At 39.2% G+C, this 19,142-nt stretch overlaps 1 protein-coding gene across 2 annotated transcripts in view; it reads right to left on the reverse strand.

Annotated features, from left to right (window-relative positions):
• Window positions 1-19,142, reverse strand: part of SEMA3E (semaphorin 3E) — a 186,678-nt gene that overhangs the window by 58,469 nt on the left and 109,067 nt on the right. For both annotated transcript variants that reach the window (XM_074901616.1, XM_074901615.1), the window contains exons 2-3: window positions 15,403-15,563; window positions 3,547-3,606 (exon numbers count right to left, since the gene is read on the reverse strand). In XM_074901616.1, the coding sequence (XP_074757717.1) occupies window positions 3,547-3,606; window positions 15,403-15,498 (156 nt within the window). In that variant the 5' untranslated portion in view covers window positions 15,499-15,563. The remainder of the gene's footprint in view (window positions 1-3,546; window positions 3,607-15,402; window positions 15,564-19,142) is intronic.

The raw sequence follows: 19,142 nt of genomic DNA on the forward strand, positions 1-19,142 counted from the left end.
GTAAAACAGAGTGGAGGAATTTCCTTTGTGAAAATTTGCCATCCTTCACTGATGACTACTCTAGCTTTCAGACTGCCATATCTATATGAGAACAATCCTGGGTCTTTTTAACCATCTGCAAGAACTTAACCATCACAGAGGATGAATTTGGGGCAGAGCCATGGGCAGAATTCAGCTTTCGCAAGTCCACATTGGGTTCAAAACTAAACCATCTTTCTTCCTTCTTCAAACTGTTGTGTCATTCAGTGCAAGTCTTCCAACTGCTACAACAGATAAATAAGGATCCTAAGGAAAAATTCTCCTTTGCTACATGAAACTCTTGAACTGTTCACCTTGAAGATATATCACGCTAATTGAAAGAAGCAGGTAATCCACACAGGCAGGTAATCTCTTATGTAATTAAAAATTACGTATATGAAAAGAACAAATCAACCTTGCAATATTTCTTAATCTTCTTAATTCCTAACAAATTTATTTATATTTTTAAAGTACATGAAATAAAATGAAGGTCTTCCTTCACGTAGCATGCACATGGTCTTCACCTGAACAAAAAATTTTAGACCCACTGAAAAAGACCTGCTGCTTAAATTGTCAGACAAATTGAGAGAAGAAAGATTTGAGATTAGTAGGATGTGATCCTCTATACATGGATCAGTACACAAAGACAGAGGTGCCCACTCTGTATATGCATTTCACTAACATTTGCTGACTGGTGGTAGCAGAATGGTAATACATAGGAATTTTATAATGTTTTGCAGGTTTAAAATAGATGCTTTACTGGGCACTGATGCTGGTCCTCATTCTCCCTCCCCTCCAGGTATGACCTTCCTGACTTAGTCCCTCTGTTCTCTCCCAGTGGTGGTCTGGTCTTTACTCCTCGATTCCCTTTTTTATCCACATATGCCTGTAGCTTTTCATCTTTGTCTTAACACTGTGGAGGAAGAGAGATCTTAGGATTTTTTTTTAAATGAGCAAAAATCACACATTTTTTTTTTTTCTGTGTGCCTTCATAGAAATGCCTGAAAGTTTCTGCAGAAAAAACAGGATGAGGCAGATACCAAATATAGAAAAAAGTTATTCTAAATGGCTAGATTTTATCATTTATAAACAAATAAAAAAGGTGCTATTCTGGGAAATGTCAGGCAACCAAGCATTGCTACTGGCCCCACTAATAGTTTCCTGTACACATAACAAGGAAAAGATGCATCAGCCAAAGGAACAAATAAGATTTCTTTCTACTATATTAATGTATTAAATGTTGTGGTTGTCTTTAGGAGGTTCCATAGATATATTAACAGATCTGTGGAATTTTATTCATCTGAAACTTCTCAGTTTGAAGGAGTTAGTCATTACTACTGAATTTTATTTCTATATCTGAGTGATTTCCAGTTCTGATAAAATAATTGAAAGGATCAAAAGCTCTCACACCACAGGTTAACAGGCGAGATGAGAGCAAAAGGATTTTTTCCTTGGCTTGACCTGGATCCGAAAAGTGTGGCCTGTGTTTAAGATGAAGCATATGTTTTTAAGACAAAGCTTTTCTAACTGTCCTGTTAAGGCTGTTACAAGCTCTCTGAAACTGTGTTTATGACTACAGTACTTGCAGTTTTACTGCTACAAGACAAACTGATAACTTTTAAAGGTTGTAAAAGCTTGTAAAAGTGGCCTGATGAGTAATTTTTTTCAGAGATCTTACACTATGAAAAATAGCACTCATAATTTAGAAATGGCTAAGGGTTGATTTTAAGACACTATGCCATTAAGTCAATATTGGTTATGGCTACAAAAAATGACAGTGAAAAGGAAAGTAATAGGAAAGTTTTTATTCTAATTTAGATTCATTTCAGGTTGAGCAATTTAGCTTAATGAATACTGAGCATGCTAATGAAAATTACTAAGGTATCCCTGAAATTAATTACTCTTACTCATTCACATAGTCCCATATATAATTAGGTCTCATGTGAGGATCAGAATATTGTTTGGTATTGCAATATTTCCAGCTTTTACAATTTTAACATATTTTAATTAAAGACTCCAGTTCTAGAGTCTTGTGCTTATTTAAAAATTCTGTGGATTTCTTTTAAAAAAATAGAGACAACAAACTTTCACGGTACAGAGAGATGTGGGAAACATATGATGTTCTTTAAATGATCATATTCATTACAATGCAGATTTGAAGACTTACAGTAACAGACTGGATTGTAAAAGATTTTTAATTTTAGGCAATCTCAGAAGTCTGAGGGGGAAACCTTTATTACATTGGGACAACAGTACCTATTTCTTTATTTATGTAGCCCAAAGAATATTGTCCTAAGTATCATAACATAAATCTCATCATGTAGTGGTGAATGAAAGATGACAGAGCTTTAACTAATAACAACCTATGTTGAGAAGAAGTACTAAATAAAGCTTAAAAAATTTAGGTTTTGGATACATTTAATATGACCACAAAACTTGGATAACGTGGAAAAACACCATTTTCAACCAAGACCACCTGAAATACTCATGGGTACAAAAACCCAGAAAAATGCAACGAACTTTTAATATACCTCAAAAAGGATCAGGTTTGGGCCATGTGAGTGTAAGGAGTAAAATATCCTGTTATTTTTTATTATTATTAGTTTCCAGTCTGATTCACCAATTCCCTTGATGTGAACTGTTCTCATGTTTGTACTTCAAATGAAATCTTTATAGATTCTTAATCTTCACTGGAAATATGCTGTGGTTATCATCAAGGCTGCCTGTTTGCTGTGTTTGTGGGAAAACCTTGTATGTGCCCTTCTATGTCCAATGTTCCTGTCACAGTTGCTGTAAAACTATCATCATTTTAAAATCCTTTGGTACAGCGTGAACTCTCTCAGCTGTGGGATTTATTAGGTGTTGTACTTGCTGTGTGTTTATGAGGTGCAGATAATGAGTTTGGTTCACTGCAAAATTAAAGAGAGCTCCCATCCAGAAGAACTTTCATCTGCTGGTGCCAATGATATCAGCTTTTGGATGTCAGCGAGACTTCAGGTCTTTCCCTGGGAACTGATTACAGTCAAAGCACTGGATCACAAGAACAGAAGAGTTTCAGGGATCATTAAACCAGAATATTTTTATTAATACACCATAAAACCTATAGGACAAAGCAATTTAGAGTGTATTTTATAATTACTAATAATTTGGTTTTTTAAAAGTAATTAGAGAATGTGAATTTTAAAGATAAATTAGAATGTGAAAAAGTTTTAATGGAGAAGGTATCCTACGTGTTTGAAAAGAGAAGGAAATTGAAATGGGCAAGAATTATTAACGGACCTTCTTTAATATCATGAGAAGAACAATTAGGAAAAATTTACATGACTAAATTATTCATTGCCTGTTATGAGCTGGTTTGAAAAGCAGTTAAACTAATAATTTTTTTGTTCACAGTAGTTACATGCTTTTCAGCTGCAACACATAGAGTTTTATCTGTGCTTTGATCTCTCTGAAGTTTAGGGATGACTGAATCCTTGTTTTGGACCAGCCACTGGTATACTTAAAGTATATTTGATTTATGATACTTACAGCATCTCCTCCTTTAATTATGCATTCTTCTGTCTGCAGAGGTGTGCTAGGCCAATGGATCTGAGGAAAAGAAAAAAAACAAACATAGAAAATCATTTAATTTGCAGTCTGATTATGTCAACCCAGCTTTTCCACTACTTTTCATGTGAAAAAATCATAGAACAGAGTTTTATAGAATCAGAAAACAGCCCAGGTGGAAAGGGACCTCAAAAGATCATCTGTTTCGATCTTTTGTGAGAAAGGGTGCCTAGATGAGATTTTCTAGCATCTTGTCCCACCACATGTTTAAAAGCTCCAGTGACAGAGACTCCAGCATGTCCATGGGGACGTTGTTTCAGTGATTGGTTGTTCTCACTGTAAAAAATTTATTAAATCCTGGTGTAACTTGTACACATTGGTCCTTGTCATCTCCATGTGACTTGTTGTGAAGAGAGAGCCTCTGTCCTCTTCATAGCTGCCTTTTAAATAGTGGAACACCACGATGAGTTCCCCCTTCTCTTCTCCAGGGAGGAAAGACCTAACTCCTTCGGTTGTCTCTGTAAGGCAGGTTCTTCATTCAGCCCTTTAACCGTCTTTGTGGCCCTCCTTTGGACCCTCACTGTTCTGTCCACATCTTTCTTGAACTGTGGGGACCAGAACTGGACACAGTGTTCCAGCTGCTGCCTGACAAGCGCTGAGTAGAGTGGCATGATCACATCTCTGTCTCTGCTAGTAACACCCCTGCAGAAGCCTCCCAGGATCCAATTTGCCTTCATTGCTGCAGCCGTGCACTGCTGGCTCATGTTCAGCTTGTTGTTGATCAAGGACGCCCTGGTCCCTTTCAGCAAGGCCACTCCCCAGCCACACAGATCCCAGTCTGTACTGGGTTCTTTGGTTATGTCATCCCAGGTGCAAGACATTACGCTTGTCTTTACACTTGACTCATCATAGTATATATACACTTTTTATTGTATGTTACAAAGTTTAATCAAGTTTCTGTTACTATTTGAACAGCTTTCAAGTAAAATATTCCAGTTTTAATTTTCAATATCTATAAAGGTTTATAATAAGGTAAGAAATATTTTTGTTGAAACATAACTGCTTTGCTTAGGGTAACCCAGCAAACTTAATACTAGTCAACAGAATTTAAAGGAAATTAATGCATAGAACATTTTACATAAATTCAGTAGAAACATCTCTGCTAAATTGTTGGTGACTTTCAACACAGAATATTAATTTTGAACTACTGACTTTCTGCTTTAAGTGACATTTCGGAAAAAAAAAAAAAATACAGTGAAGTTAATGAGGGTCAGCAATCAACCTCGTGAGTCTAGGATCTGTTCTTCACAGTCAATTGCTAGAAGTGAAGCCAAATTATACAAGTGAGATTTTTTTGCAGCTACCTACTGTATAAAATATACGTTTCATTCCAGATGCATGATTTAGTTGGATGAAAACAATGTTAAACAATGACTGAGCAGACTGGAATGATGACTTAATTTCTTAGAACTTTTAAAAGTGAAAACAAAAACACAAAAATTACAAGCTGATATCAGGCTTGGCTGAAAACCAAAAAGTATTTAAAAAAGGATGTCATCATGAAGACATTTTTGTCACTAGTCCAATCACAAATTATTTTTGTATCTGGAAAACATTTCAAAATTAAGTTCTTCTGCTAGGCTTTTTTATTCCTTTCTTGAAATCGAATTAACTTTGTTTTCTTGAAACAATTCTAACCCAAGAAAATCTGGCAATAAATTATAAGAAAAGTAAATTGCAAGAAACGTGGGGATAAATTATAAATCCTAGAGGCCTAGTGCTTAAAAGCAGGAGGTCAGCTATATGTTATTCTTGTCAACCTCAGCAGCCTGCCAGTGTTTAGGTCTCAGTGCCTGAATCAGCCCAGCTATGTTCAGACATCATCTAAATCCTGCAAGGAACGTAAAATGAAGCAGAACATTTGTTTTCAATCAGATGGTCTTAAAGACATCTATGTATGATCAGAAGTAACTCTCATCTAGTCTCTGCATTGCTGCTGTGTAGTTGGTGGAGGTACTTGACCTCTGCTGAGCTCCCATGAGGGAACTCATCCAGTCACTCTGGTGATGCCATTCCTTTTTGATTCGGTGAAAATCTCAAGGTCCACAGTCATTTACTTTATTCCCTGATCAGAAATTGGATAGGCAACAGGGTCTCCTCAATTCAAAAGCTGAGGTTAAGATATATTTACTCTAGGATCTCATGAACCTAAACATTTGAACCCACAGTTCCACTTCTGAAAGCAATGTTCTAACTAGCAGCCTAAAATTGGGGATTTTGCCCATATCAGGTGTAGGTGGCTATTAGGAACAGAGAGACCACAGAGGGAATAAGACAGAATCACATAATCACAGAATCGTCTAGGTTCGAAAAGACCTTGAAGATCATCTAGTACAACCATTAACCTAACACTGACAGTTCCCAACTACACCAGATCCCTCAGTGCTATGTCGACCCAACTCTTAAACACCTCCAGGGATGGGGACTCCACCACCTCCCTGGGCAGCACATTCCAACGCCCAACAACCCCTTCTGGAAAGAAATGCTTCCTAATATCCAGTCTAAACCTTCCCTGGTGCAACTTGAGGCCATTCCCTCTTGTCCTATCGCTTGTTACTTGGTTAAAGAGACTCATCCCCAGCTCTCTGCACCCTCCTGTCAGGGAGCTGTAGAGGGCGATGAGGTCTCCCCTCAGCCTCCTCTTCTCCAGACTAAACCCCCCCAGTTCCCTCAGCCACTCCTCGTACGACCTGTGCTCCAGACCCTGCACCAGCTCCGTTGCCCTTCTCTGGACACGCTTGAGTCATTTAATGTCCTTTTTGTAGTGAGGGGCCCAAAACTGAACACAGGAATTGAGGGGCGGCCTCACCAGTGCCGAGTAGAGGGGTCAGATCCCTTCCCTGTCCCTGCTGGCCACGCTAGTGCTGACACAAGCCAGGATGCCATTGGCCTTCTCGGCCACCTGGGCACACTGCTGGCTCCTGTCCAGCTGGCTGTCAATCACCCCCCCAGGTCCCTCTCTGACTGGCAGCTCTCCAGCCACTCCTCCCCAAGCCTGTAGCGCTGCTGGGGGTTGTTGTGGCCCAAGGGCAGCCCCCGGCATTTGCCCTTATTGAAACTCCACCAGTTGGGCTCAGCCCATGGCTCCAGCCTGTCCAGGTCTCTCTGCAGAGCCTCCCTACCCTCGAGCACATCAACAGTCCCACCCAACTGGGTGTCATCTGCAAACTGACTGAGGGTGCACTCGATCCCCTCGTCTAGATCATCAGTAAAGATGTTAAACAGGAGTGGCCCCAAAACTGAGCCCTGGGGGACACCACTTGTGACCGGCCACCAACTGGATTTAACTCCATTCACCACAACTCTTTGGGCCCGGCCATCCAGACAGTTTTTTACCCAGCAAAGTGTGTGCCTATCCAAGCCACGAGCAGCCAGTTTCACCAGGAGAATGATGTGGGAAACGGTGTCAAAGGCCTTACTAAAGTCAAGGTAGACAACATCCACAGCCTTTCCCTCATCCAATAAGCAGGTCACCCTGTTGTAGAAGGAGATCAGGTTTGTCAAGCTGGACCTGCCTTACATAAACCCATGCTGACTGGGCCTGAGCATCTGGTTGTCCCGCACGTGTTGTGTGATGGCACTCAGAATGAGCTGCTCCATCAGCTTCCCGGTCACAGAAGTCAAGCTGACAGGCCTGTAATTTCCCGGATCATCCTTCCGGCCCTTCTTATAGATGGGCATCACATTGGCCAATTTCCAGTCAGTCAGGACCTCCCCGGTCAGCCAGGACTGCTGGGAAATGATGGAAAGCAGCTCAGCGAGCACCCCAGCCAGCTCCTTCAGCACCCTCGGGTGTATCCCATCTGGTCCCATAGACTTGTGTGTGTCCGTGTGATGCAGCAGGTCACTGACTGTCTCCTCCTGGAATACGGGGGCGTCGTTCTCCCAGTCTCTGTCTCCTGGCTGAGGAGGCTGGATTCCCTCAGTACAACTAGTCTTGTTATTAGAGACTGAGCTTTTCCTCATCACTTGTTGCCATGTTTCCTGCATCTAACGGGATGGAGACTCTCCCTGGTCTTTCTTTTGCTGCTGAAGTACTTACAGAAACATTTCTTGTTATCTTTGACTGCTGATGCCAGATTAATTTCTAGCTGGGCTTTAGACCTCCTGATTTCCACCCTGCATAGCCTCACAGCATCTTTGTAATCATCGTGAGTGGGTAGCCCCTTCTTCCAAAAGCTGTCAATTCTCCTTTTCTCATTGAGTTGCAGCCAAAGCTCCCTGTTTAGCCGGGATGGTCTTCTCTGGCGTCGGCTTCTCTCAGAGCACCTGGGGGCTGCCTGCTCCTGAGCCATTAACCCTTCTTAAAGAGTGCCCAGCCTTCCTGGGCCCCTACAGCCTTTAGGACCGTCTCCCAAGGAATTCTGTCAAGCAAGTGCCTAAACAAGTCAAAGTCAGCCCTTTGGAAGTGCAGGATGTCAGTTTTGCTGTCCCGTCTCTTGGCCTCTCTAAGAACAGAGAAGTCTATTATTTCATGATCATGAGACCAGCTAACTCCTGCCCCAAGATCCTTTTCCCTCTCTGGGACAGGTGCATCCCATCTGCTGCCAAAAGTTCTGGTGTCCTATATACTAACCTGTGACTGAAAAATCCAAAGCCCTGCTGGTAACACCAATCTTGGAGCCACAAGTTCATCTGGGAAACCTGTGACAGTGTCCCACCGACTTAATAATAAAAATTTATTTGTTATATCTAATCTAAATCTATCCTTTTTCATTTTAAAACATTTATCTCTTGTCCTGTCACTACAGGCCCTGGTAAAGTCTCTGTCTTTCTTATAAGCCCCCTTTATATATTGAAAGGCTGCAGTAAGATCTCCCCAGCTCTCACTGGAGAGATGTTCCATACCTCTGACCATTATCATGGCTCTCCTCTGGAACTGCTCAAGCAGGTCCATGTATTTCTTGTACTGGGAACCCCAGACCTGGATGCAGTACTCAAGGTAGGGTCTCAGGAGAGCAGAATAGAGGGGGAGAACCACCTCCCTTGACCTTCTGGACATACTTCTCTTGATGCAGCCAATTTCTTATCCCTCTAATATCCATCAAATCCATACCTCTTCAGTTAAGAGGTAAGAATGTTGTGGAGGACCATATCAAAGGCCCTACAGAAGTCTAAGTAGATGCCATCTGTAGCTATTCCCTTGTACACTGATGTAGTCACTCCTTTATAGAAGGCTACTAGTTTCATCAGGCATGATTTATCCCTGGTCAAGACATGCTGCCTGTCTTTAATCACACCCCCGTCTTCTAAATGTTTTGACAAATCTTCCAGGAAGATCTGTTCCATGTTCTAATGAACAGGGGGTGTGTGCACAAACCTCTTGCAGAGGAGATGGAGGGCTTTGCTTCCTTGGCAGGCTGATCTAATCAAGAGGCTAATGTATAACAGGATCTACTCTCTGTCCCTGTATCTACCACTGCTGCTAGGTATTGCTTTCCAGAGTGACCTCTGCACAAATCCTTCCCCAAATGAAGTCCAGGTTCTGTGTGTTCCCTATTGGGATACTTACAATGGCTTATTTTAGCAAAAGATGCCTAAGAGAAAGTGTAAGAAAGGCAAACATGTCTGTACCTTTTCTGCAGGTGGTGCAGAGGTGTAGATGTAAATTACCTACCTCTAAGGCAAGTCCATGTTAGTTGCCTGAAGTAATGACTCTGAATTATGACTTCAGTAATACATACGAGTCTTCTGAAGGTTTTCTCTCCAGAAATGATTTTTTAAGACTCATAACTCTTACGAGGTTTGAGTCTTAACATAAATGATCATTACAATTTTAATCTCTTCAAGATTATTTTAGACTAGAGACTGAAAAAACCTCTGCATATCAGATTTTGCTATCATACCAAATTTCAAAATTTAATTTTGTATGCATCTTGGGTCTAAGCACAGTAGTCAAAAATCTGTATAGTAAAAATGTGTTCTGCAAAATATAAAAAAAGTTTTTTATTGGTTTTAATTTTAAAAATTTCATGAGGATTTCTTAGCTCTGTTAAAACAATTGAGAAGATCTGCTTGGTCAGTTATGATAATTTGCAAAGAAATCTATAGTAATAGATAGCTCAAGACTTTACCAAGGTGTACTTACCATAATTATTAATTATATTTGTGTCATTATTACTGGTTTACTTAACTAGCGTAACATAGGATATGTTTGCACTGCATGGAAATCCAGATATTCATCACCTGTAATAGTAGCCTTTAACCTGACACATATTATTTTTCCTGATGTTTATGCTTTAGAGTTATCACAACTACCAGTTTTAATTTTGAATTGATTCTTTGCCAGGATTATAATCTTTTGGCAAGCTGTCAATAACTATTGTTGGGAAATTTTCCTGTGCATCTAGACTGGAATAACAGCACACTAACATATATTTCATTGGGTTGCATGCTTGACATAATTATTGGCTTGGACATAATTTTTAAAAACTTTTCACCCCTGCAGGTTATTATAAAATACATTTTTAAATTGCTTGTTTAGTTATATTTTTCATTTTACACCATAATATTGTCATCTTTGAGACCTGGATGATGTAATTTTAGCACTGTATTTAAAAGACAGAGGAAAGCTACTTTTAAATATACTTCTCATGGGAAAAATGTAATTATAAGGCAGTACAGACAATGGCTACTGAGGCAATTCAGATGTGGGAAAAAACCTTTAATTGGAGCTGGAATGTTAATTAGTGTCTCCAAACAGTTTTCCTATTAAGTAACTAACCTCAAAAAACGTGATGGCACATCTATTGAAAACTAATTTCAAGAAATTATATGAACTTCATAACACTTCAGACCAAAATTAACTATTGTGTGAGCTAGTCTTAACACTAGTACATGACTAAGTAATTAAGGAATTCAACTATCCCATCCCTGGTTTAAGTCAATAAATAGTGCTTAATTAACACATAACTTGTGTTTGGCTGAAGCAAAAATTCTGCAAAAATATCTGGTTATGACTGGATATTATATCTATTTATCAACAAATACATAACCATATTACCTCTTGGGTAATTCCAATGGATAATCCAACTCGCTGCTAAACTGTGTGCTTCTTATTTCAGTTTGGATATATGTACCTTTTATATGTACTTGGAATATGTGCATATTTTATATATATTTTTTACATTTTATATATTTTTTTTTATGTACTATTTCCACAGTATTCCAATGAGATACAAGCAAGCCCTGCTCTTGCAGACTTGTGTTCAGCCAGCTCTGGAGTGGACATACATCTAGCTTCACTAAAACCAGCGTATATTATGAGAGCTCTGTAGTTTATTACAACTGATACATAAACCCAAATCTGGAGCTATCTTGTACGAGATCAGAAACATCACACTGAAATCTGCCTGCACAAGCCTATCTACAGAAGTAGGAAGGCTTCTTTTCAGAGCAAGGCCTTCATAAGTCCTCTGAAGCTGAAGCTTGGAAGAAAAAGTATCTGTAAGAAGGTTGTGGACAAACAGGAAGTGAAGGTTTTTAAACTCCACCAAGAGATGAAAAGTAAAAATAAAGGTCATCCTTCTCTATGAGCTGTTAGATCAGTGGTGATGAACTAGTGGCATTGCTTCAAGTTTGCTGTCAACAAAGGTCTGTTCTGACACCAATTACAATGAACTGAAATGCTTTTTAAATTAAATTTGGCTCAAGATAGCAAAGAAAGTTCTCTATCGGTGTGTAAAATTATTACAAGGCTTAAAGACTTTGGATCAAATCCCAAATATGTGTAAAGTTTGATTCCATACTCTGGTGGTGTCTGAGGGAATGAGATCTCAGGGAAAGAAAAGGTCACAAAGGTGGTACCTCTGAAGATTTGGCTTTACACAAGGTTTCAAGTACTTCTATGGCTGTAATACTCTGTAAATATCCACATTTCATATTGTTCCTCATTCTTGCTACTGTTACTGTTAGGGTATTCATATAGAAACCAAGGAACATGGGTAGATTTGTTTCAAAAACTTATGGTAAAATATGTTAAATACTCTAAGCAAGAAAATTTCTGTGTGTATTATATGAAAGGAGAGATACAAAGAGTACAAAAAAAAAAAAAAAAAAAAAAAAGGAAAATAGGCAATGGAAATACAATATGACCAATGGAAAAGTGAGACTGTCTTTGTCCAAGATGACATGGAAGCTCAATGCCACAGTTGAGATCTCAGCTTGAATCACTGGATTCAAAAAACCTGAAAGTTTTTTCCCATTTTGTATCTATCTTTTCTTTATTGGATATGAAAAGTGGTCAGGACGATAATATATGCCTAAAATAATGTTCTTAGATATATGCATAAACAGCTAATAGCTTACATGAAAAATTTATAATCTACCCCTCAGAGTGCTGCTCTGTATTTGAGAGCTGAAGAGAATTGAACCTTAAGAAAAAATGTAGTCTATTAAATGCAGATTTATAAGATGCATAACTCATATGCATCACAATTTGAGTTTTTTTTTTTTAATGCTGGAGTATTTTGGCAGTCAGTAGGTCTCAATGCAAAAGCATTTCATGTTAATTCACCATTAATTTGGGGTTTTTTCTTTGGGGGACTTCTAATATGCTTAGTAGACCTGAATTACTAGGTCATTTTACAGTAGAAGGGATACATCTCTAATTGGGAATGGGTTATAGTTTGGTTTTTATAAAACATATTTATGTACCAAATTGTGAAGGAAGGGATGGCAAATTAAAACACATAAACTGTTTTCTGGAACACAGAAGGTGAAAAGTGTCTATATGAATCTGCCCCAAACTACCAACTTCATGAAACATCTCTTTTTCAGCTAGTGACTCATCCTGGCTACCAGAGAAAATAAAACCCAGCAACTTGCCTCCACTCCTATACTTTCGCTAGATTATAACTGGTGTTTTAGACTAATTAAGATAAAGTCTTCAGTCTGAAAGCAAAGGTCAAAGGCTAACCAACAGACAGTTAACATCAGATTAATGAAGAACTTTGGTAATAATGAATTAACCAGTCTCTCAGTTCCAGGATCTTCTCCCACTGTATCTCAGTAATTAAGCTCTCATATAACAGAAATGCCTCATTCTCATTTTTGCTGATAGGACAATCCAGTTTTCCCTAGCTGTTTCTCACTGAATGAGATCTGCACTGAGTGAGCACTGGGAAAAGAGGAAAGGATCATGACATTTGTATTCAAGGGAGTCCCAGTGAGGTCATGTTTCTAAACACGCTAGGTCAAGCCCCATTTATTCCAGTTTCTCATCTTTTGCACATCATAAAAGCAGGCATGCAAGCAAGAAGAGCTTCCATTAATTTGTCATACTCTGCACACAGGTCTCAAGACAGAGCATGGTTTCAGGGTAAATGGCTGATCTTCCATCTAAAAACAACAAGAAGGAGAGCAACGAATTCAAGAGTGTGTCCAGATGGGACAATGGTGGTTGGACAGAAGCATAAAATGCTCTATCTTATAATTTTTCCTCATACAGATTTACTGTCAAATGGGGAAAAAGAGAGGGGGTAAAAAGCTTATTTTATAGAAACTACTGCTTCCTAAATGTTTTCATATCCCTGAGCTGTCACAGGTTATTAATAATTTTTATCAAATGGAAAAAGAGCTAACTCATATCTCACTGTGGAGGAAAAAAGCTCAGTATGCAACATTGCTCTCTGAGGAGTTAAAAAAAATCTTACTTTTTAAAATGTAGATATATTCTCAGAAGTCTTTCCTGAGTATATTCATCTCCTCGTATCTAGGACTGCCTTTCCCAAACAGTTTATAAAAAGGATAAAGCATATTGAATCTGTTCACAGTAGTGAAACTTGCTAATTATACTTGGAGATAAGCAAGGCTGTTTATGGTAAAGTTGACCAGAGTGTTGGTATGAAAATAGTGATGTTCACTTAAAACAAGAGAGCAGAAAGAAAAGAATTTGAAACATCAGTGGTCAGTGCAGTATGGGCATCAACAAAAATTGTATTTCTCCAGAGGGGCTTTATTTTATTACTCACTTTTTCATTCATGTATTAATTTGAGAATGAATGAAAATATCTCAAAACACAGTGGGAAAAGTTTTAAAAGTAGATAAGGAAAACACTGAAATAGTTCAAGACACTGTTTATCCACAGTCAAGATGGGCAATGCAGGAGCAATGCTCCTATCAGCTTCCTTTACCACCCTATGCTTCCAGTCCTACCTGTCAAGGTGTTGCATTCAAGGTGACAAATTAATCTGGTAACAGATGAATCCCCTTGTACTCTAGCTGGTCCTCAAGGATTAGAGAGGCTAGGAGCACCTGGACTTATTTCTTAATAGGTAGGCCAGTTATTGCCAGAGAGGTATGTCCTGAACATCCCACTCCAATATTCAATGTTTGAGATACGCTTGGGCTAAATTAAGGTGACATAACACCAAATGATCGATTGAAAAATTATTAACGGCAGAAGCTATATTTTAACAGATGCCAATTAAACCTTCATAAAGCTAATTAAGCCCTATACAGCTCTGTGAACAGTTTTCAACATGAGACAGTAAACCCTGTTATTTAAAAAAGGGCTGAACAGCCCATAACATATAAGAAAGGGGGAGAGAGAAAGATAGAAAAATAGAGGCAGAGGAGAGATCTGAACCACCACCCTGTGCTCCAGCGACATCTCTGGCCCAGTTCCTGGTCCTGTCAGTGATGGTGGTGGGTGCACACCGAGATGTGGCTCACTGCTCCTTAAATACGTTGGCTTGTTTGCATGCAAGACAGGAGGGGGCAGATCCTCTCGTACTCATTTACATGCAAGGTGAGGGAAAGGGCAGGCTTTCCTGGGCTCATTTACATGAGCGGTGAAGGAGGGTGGGGTTTGGGTTCTAGTCCCCACTTCTAGTCTCGCTTCATATGCTAATTACTTGGTATGCTCAGTACGCCCCTTGAGGACTTATACGGCTCTCAAACACTGTTCAGCTTGCATAACTCTCGATCTTCACAGGTGCCACTGGGGGGTGGTTGCGAAGCCCCTTCCCCACATAAACTCTGCGAGTTTTTCTGCCCAGTAACATGGAACTGTGCTCCCTCCAGCACACCCCCTGTGAGGGCCTGCAGCCTGCACCCCCCACTCACCTCCCGCTCACTGCTCACACAATGTTTGAGGCATTAACTCTTTCAGTCTCTCACACAAGGGCAGAAATGAGCAAAGAAGCCAAGGCTCACATCAGTGTCCAGTTTGCCGATCAGTTGTTTCTACAACGTACTGAACTTTCTGGTAAGATTATGTCTTAAAGCACCTTTCTCCCACAGACCATTGAGTAGAATTCAAAAGCCACTTTCAGTCACTACTTAATAGCACTTCTGGCTCAAAATAGTGAAAAATCCAGTTTTTAAAGAAGGTTAAAAATTTGCTGCATGGTTTATGCTGCTACTGAAAACCTCTTATAGTTTATGTACTTTTTTTTTTTTTTTTCATTTTCTCTTCTGCTGTGGAAAACTCCCCCACAAATACCAGGGAGAAAGGAGAAACTATTCCTTGACAATACAGCAGAGATATAGATATCAGGTATGCACAAAGTGTGAGATGTTCTAACACCTGTAAATGTGTTGGAAAAAAGTGAGAAATAGCTATATGCCCCTCAGATCTCTTCACCTAGAGTGCCCTGTATGGGTTATTATTGGGAAAAAAAAAAAAAGTGTTAATTAGTGTATTTTTTTAAAATATAAACATGACCTTAAAGTTTTTGCACAAGACATCTACAAAACCTCCATTATCTCATTTCTAGATAGTCTGTGCTACACGTTATGACATGAAGTGACTAATATATAGCTTTTTACTCCACCTCTCTGTAGTTGTCACTGATTCGATCCAAACTGAGGGAATACAAGAGGTCTCTTCCTCCCACGAACAGTCGCTCTTGATACTCATCCAGCAGCATTATATGAAGACCAAGATATCCAAATGGGCTATGAAAGACTGACGTCCTGTTTAAATCCCAGAGCTCTGAAATACAAACAGAGTGTGCATGATAAATACCAAACAGCTTAGCTTTCATGGCTTCATTTTCATATCCTCCCAGGGAACTAGAGAAGAAGATGTGGGACATTAAAATGCTAATCATATAATCTTTGAGTAAGAGACACAAAACACCTGTGAACAATTTTCAAAATGAGCCAGCTCTCCAGGAGGTTTGTGTATGAATCTTTACATCCTAATGTTTGTGCTCAATGGGGATGGGGGAAAATAAGTTTTCTCCTTAACATTTTCTGAAAAGGGAAAATACACTGCTTCGGACATTAACTGCAAATGGGGAAAGATGAATGAACTGGTGGAAATTTTTTTTTAAAATTACCGGAAATTGTCTTCTTGTCTTTCCCTCAGGCATGTCAAACTGCAGGTTTTTACTATGCATATGGCATTGTTCTGGTTTTGCCTCTAAATTCAGTGAGAACAGTATGAAATCTGTAAAAAGCATATTCATTATTTTCCAAGTGATTACTGATTTTGTCAAGAAATATGCTGACCAGATAAGGGTAACTGGGGCTTAGCTGCACATAATCCAGGCTGAAGTCACTTCCACAGAGAAAGGGAAATTCATCCCAGGTAATGTTGCAGAAATTTGGAATCAGGCCTCAGGAAGGAGGAGAGAGGAAAGCACGGGGGTCTTCCTGCACTCTCGAGCAGATGGTGCAGAGCACAGCCTGGCTCACAGCAGGCCAGGGGAGCTGAAAACCATTTTGCTGTCAGGAACCATCAGAAGAAGTCATTACAAAGAGTACTTCAGGACGGTCTCCAAAACGGCAGAGCTGGGAGTATGGGAGAGGAACTATGTTCCTGTGTCTATACTGTGGTAAGTTGTTTTATTTTAAAGAAACAAAAATCACTCTTGGTAAAAGCAACTAAATTCCTTTCAGCTTATCCTCACAGCTATCCCTAAGTATAATTTGTCCAACAAATGGGCTCCTATCCAGTTTGGGGTGGAGGCTCCAGCTTGTGTGCCACACCAGCAGTTCGTCCATGCAGCACCTTGTCTGCCACACGGAGGACACAGCTGGTCTTCTGCAAGGGGACTGGTCCTACATGTCAGAGAAAGTCCTCACACAGGTCTATGACTATGGCATCTGCTTGGGATGACATATATGCCATCCATATATGCTGTGATTTTCGGAAATTGATGTATACCTTTAACTTGAGAATGCAGCCTCACAATGTACCCAAATATTAAACTACCAAAATTCACAATCGTGATTAAAAATTTGTCATGTGTTCCTTGAGAAAAGGGTGTTCCAAACCAATGAGACTTGAATTCTGTATTTGAATTTGAATTTACCTCACCCCCAAAAAGAGGTCAATTTTCCTCATGGGATCCCTTACTTATATCCTAAAGTATAGAAAAGAGAACAAATATTTTGAGCCAAAGCAAGAAATTCAGCATTCAATGAGGATATTATTTTAATCCAACAAATTGCTAAAATTTCTTTTTCTTTTAAATGATTATCTATATTGTATGGGTGATGATAAGGGAATTTAATAACATAAATATGTTTTGTTCCATTTGTTGACTAGTTATGATTCAAGTCTACAGACGCTGTCTGAAAGCTGTTTCCCTAGAGGATAAAATTTCTATCAAAGGAGTCATACTAGAAATTCATCCTCAGAACTGATTTCTTTCTTGAGCTATGTTCAAAAAGAATCTATTTATTACATAGATTTGCGGAATAATGTTAACATCTAGGCTTTCTATAACATTTCTTAACAGTAGCGATCAAAACACTTTGTACCTGGGTGTGATTGGCTTCACTTAACTAATGTGAAAACTAAGTCATAGAGAAGAGCATCACAATGAGCAGAATGAGTCTTTTTTGTCTAAGTTTTGCATACTGGACAGTGAACATATACACATTCTTTGACAGTGATACACTCAGCACAGAACTGCATAGCATTCTCTCACCAAGCAAATCCATCAGATTGCTGTTTCAGAAGAACATTGCTTGTCTGTGATCAGATTAGAAATGGAATGAAAGCAGAACTAGAAATATACTTCTTGTCCTAAATAAAGCCACTTTTTATTTTCAAGAATATAAAACATCCAATATATTTTATTTTTGAGTCAGTCTTGGAGTTAAAAGAATTACATTTTAAATTCTAGTTATATACAAGTCACAAAAGGATACTGTGGTAGCTTCCCCGATTTATTTCCGTGTTGTCCTGAAGGCAAATTTTTCATAAATGAGACAGTGTTTCTTTACATAGATCAGAGATATCACTGATGTGTTCTCAATGAGAACACAAGGCACAATGAACAGTCATCTACCTGATCATCTACACTGGTAACTACTCCTATAAGATTCAGTCCTGCCAAGTACACCTGCAGCCCTCATTGTCTCAAATGAAGGTTGAGAATATTAAACACCTCTCAAGATAAAACTTGTAAAAAGACATATTTCTAAGACTACCTCCAGCAAAACTATATAGGCATGTTTTTGCCGTGGGCTTAGAGAAAAGCACAGAAGTGAACCTGACATCTGGAAGGGCTGGAAAACACCAAGCAGTGAGACCTGGGGAGCAATTTTGTTACCAAAACACAAATGTACTAGTATTATGTAGTTCCTTCGAAAGGTGCTAGGGTTTCTGGACACTGTAGAATAACTGAGATATTAGGATAGTGTAGGCAAATAGGCAAATCACCTTCTGAATGTCAGGAGAATGGGTGGGATATCTGGGAGTCTAAAATAGTACCATGTCTAGGCAAGTGAATCTCATCATGATCTGGCTTGGTGTAAACGACCCAGGCTTTGAAGCAGTAGAACTTCATTCATGTAGTGCTATGCTCCTTCAGCAAAGCTGGTGGGCTGTGATATAGCACTACATGTATGCAGCTGTACTGCTTTCAGACTTGAGCTGCTGCAGCCACCAGTAGCACAGCCTTCACACTCGTTCAGTGAACTGTTGGTTCATGGATCATTGTACTTTGCAGTGCTGAGATACCCTCAGTCACTGAAATCAAGGCACAATGGGGAGTGAAACACTTAAATTTAAAGCTTAAAGCAACTTTCCCCAAAATCTACCATTATTTACTTTGAAGAAGTTGATGTTTGCAAGGGTCACCTTGCGGCTATAGTCTCCTCAAGCTGTCAAGAGTTGCATTCCTGCTGATGTTTACACCATTTATTTGAAAAATTCAGTTTCTAGATCCGGCCTGAATTTGAGTTTAACTCAAAAAGGGGTTGTTCTTCTACCTAATACTAGGATTTAACACCTACATTTATGATGAGCACATCTAACGCACTTACAAGATCAGGTGCAACTGAAATTTTCTTCAAGAACCCGGCAAGAGGAAATGTAATGCTGCCTAAAGTTTTTAAAATATTCTAGTGGCTAAATCAGTCACCTGAGAAATAGCAGACATGAGTTCAATTTCCTTTTCTAAATGGATTGAAACCCAGATCATTCTCTGTCCATAAAGAGGTCTAATCACAAGCTATTAGTTACAAAATTGGTAGGGAAGGATGGATGCTTTCTCCATTTCCTGTTGGGGCTCTGCAACAAAATAATCAAGCTTCAGGAAGAGTGAACAAGAAG

Source organism: Athene noctua, chromosome 3, assembly GCF_965140245.1.
Source record: "Athene noctua chromosome 3, bAthNoc1.hap1.1, whole genome shotgun sequence".
Classification (NCBI taxonomy): domain Eukaryota; kingdom Metazoa; phylum Chordata; class Aves; order Strigiformes; family Strigidae; genus Athene; species Athene noctua.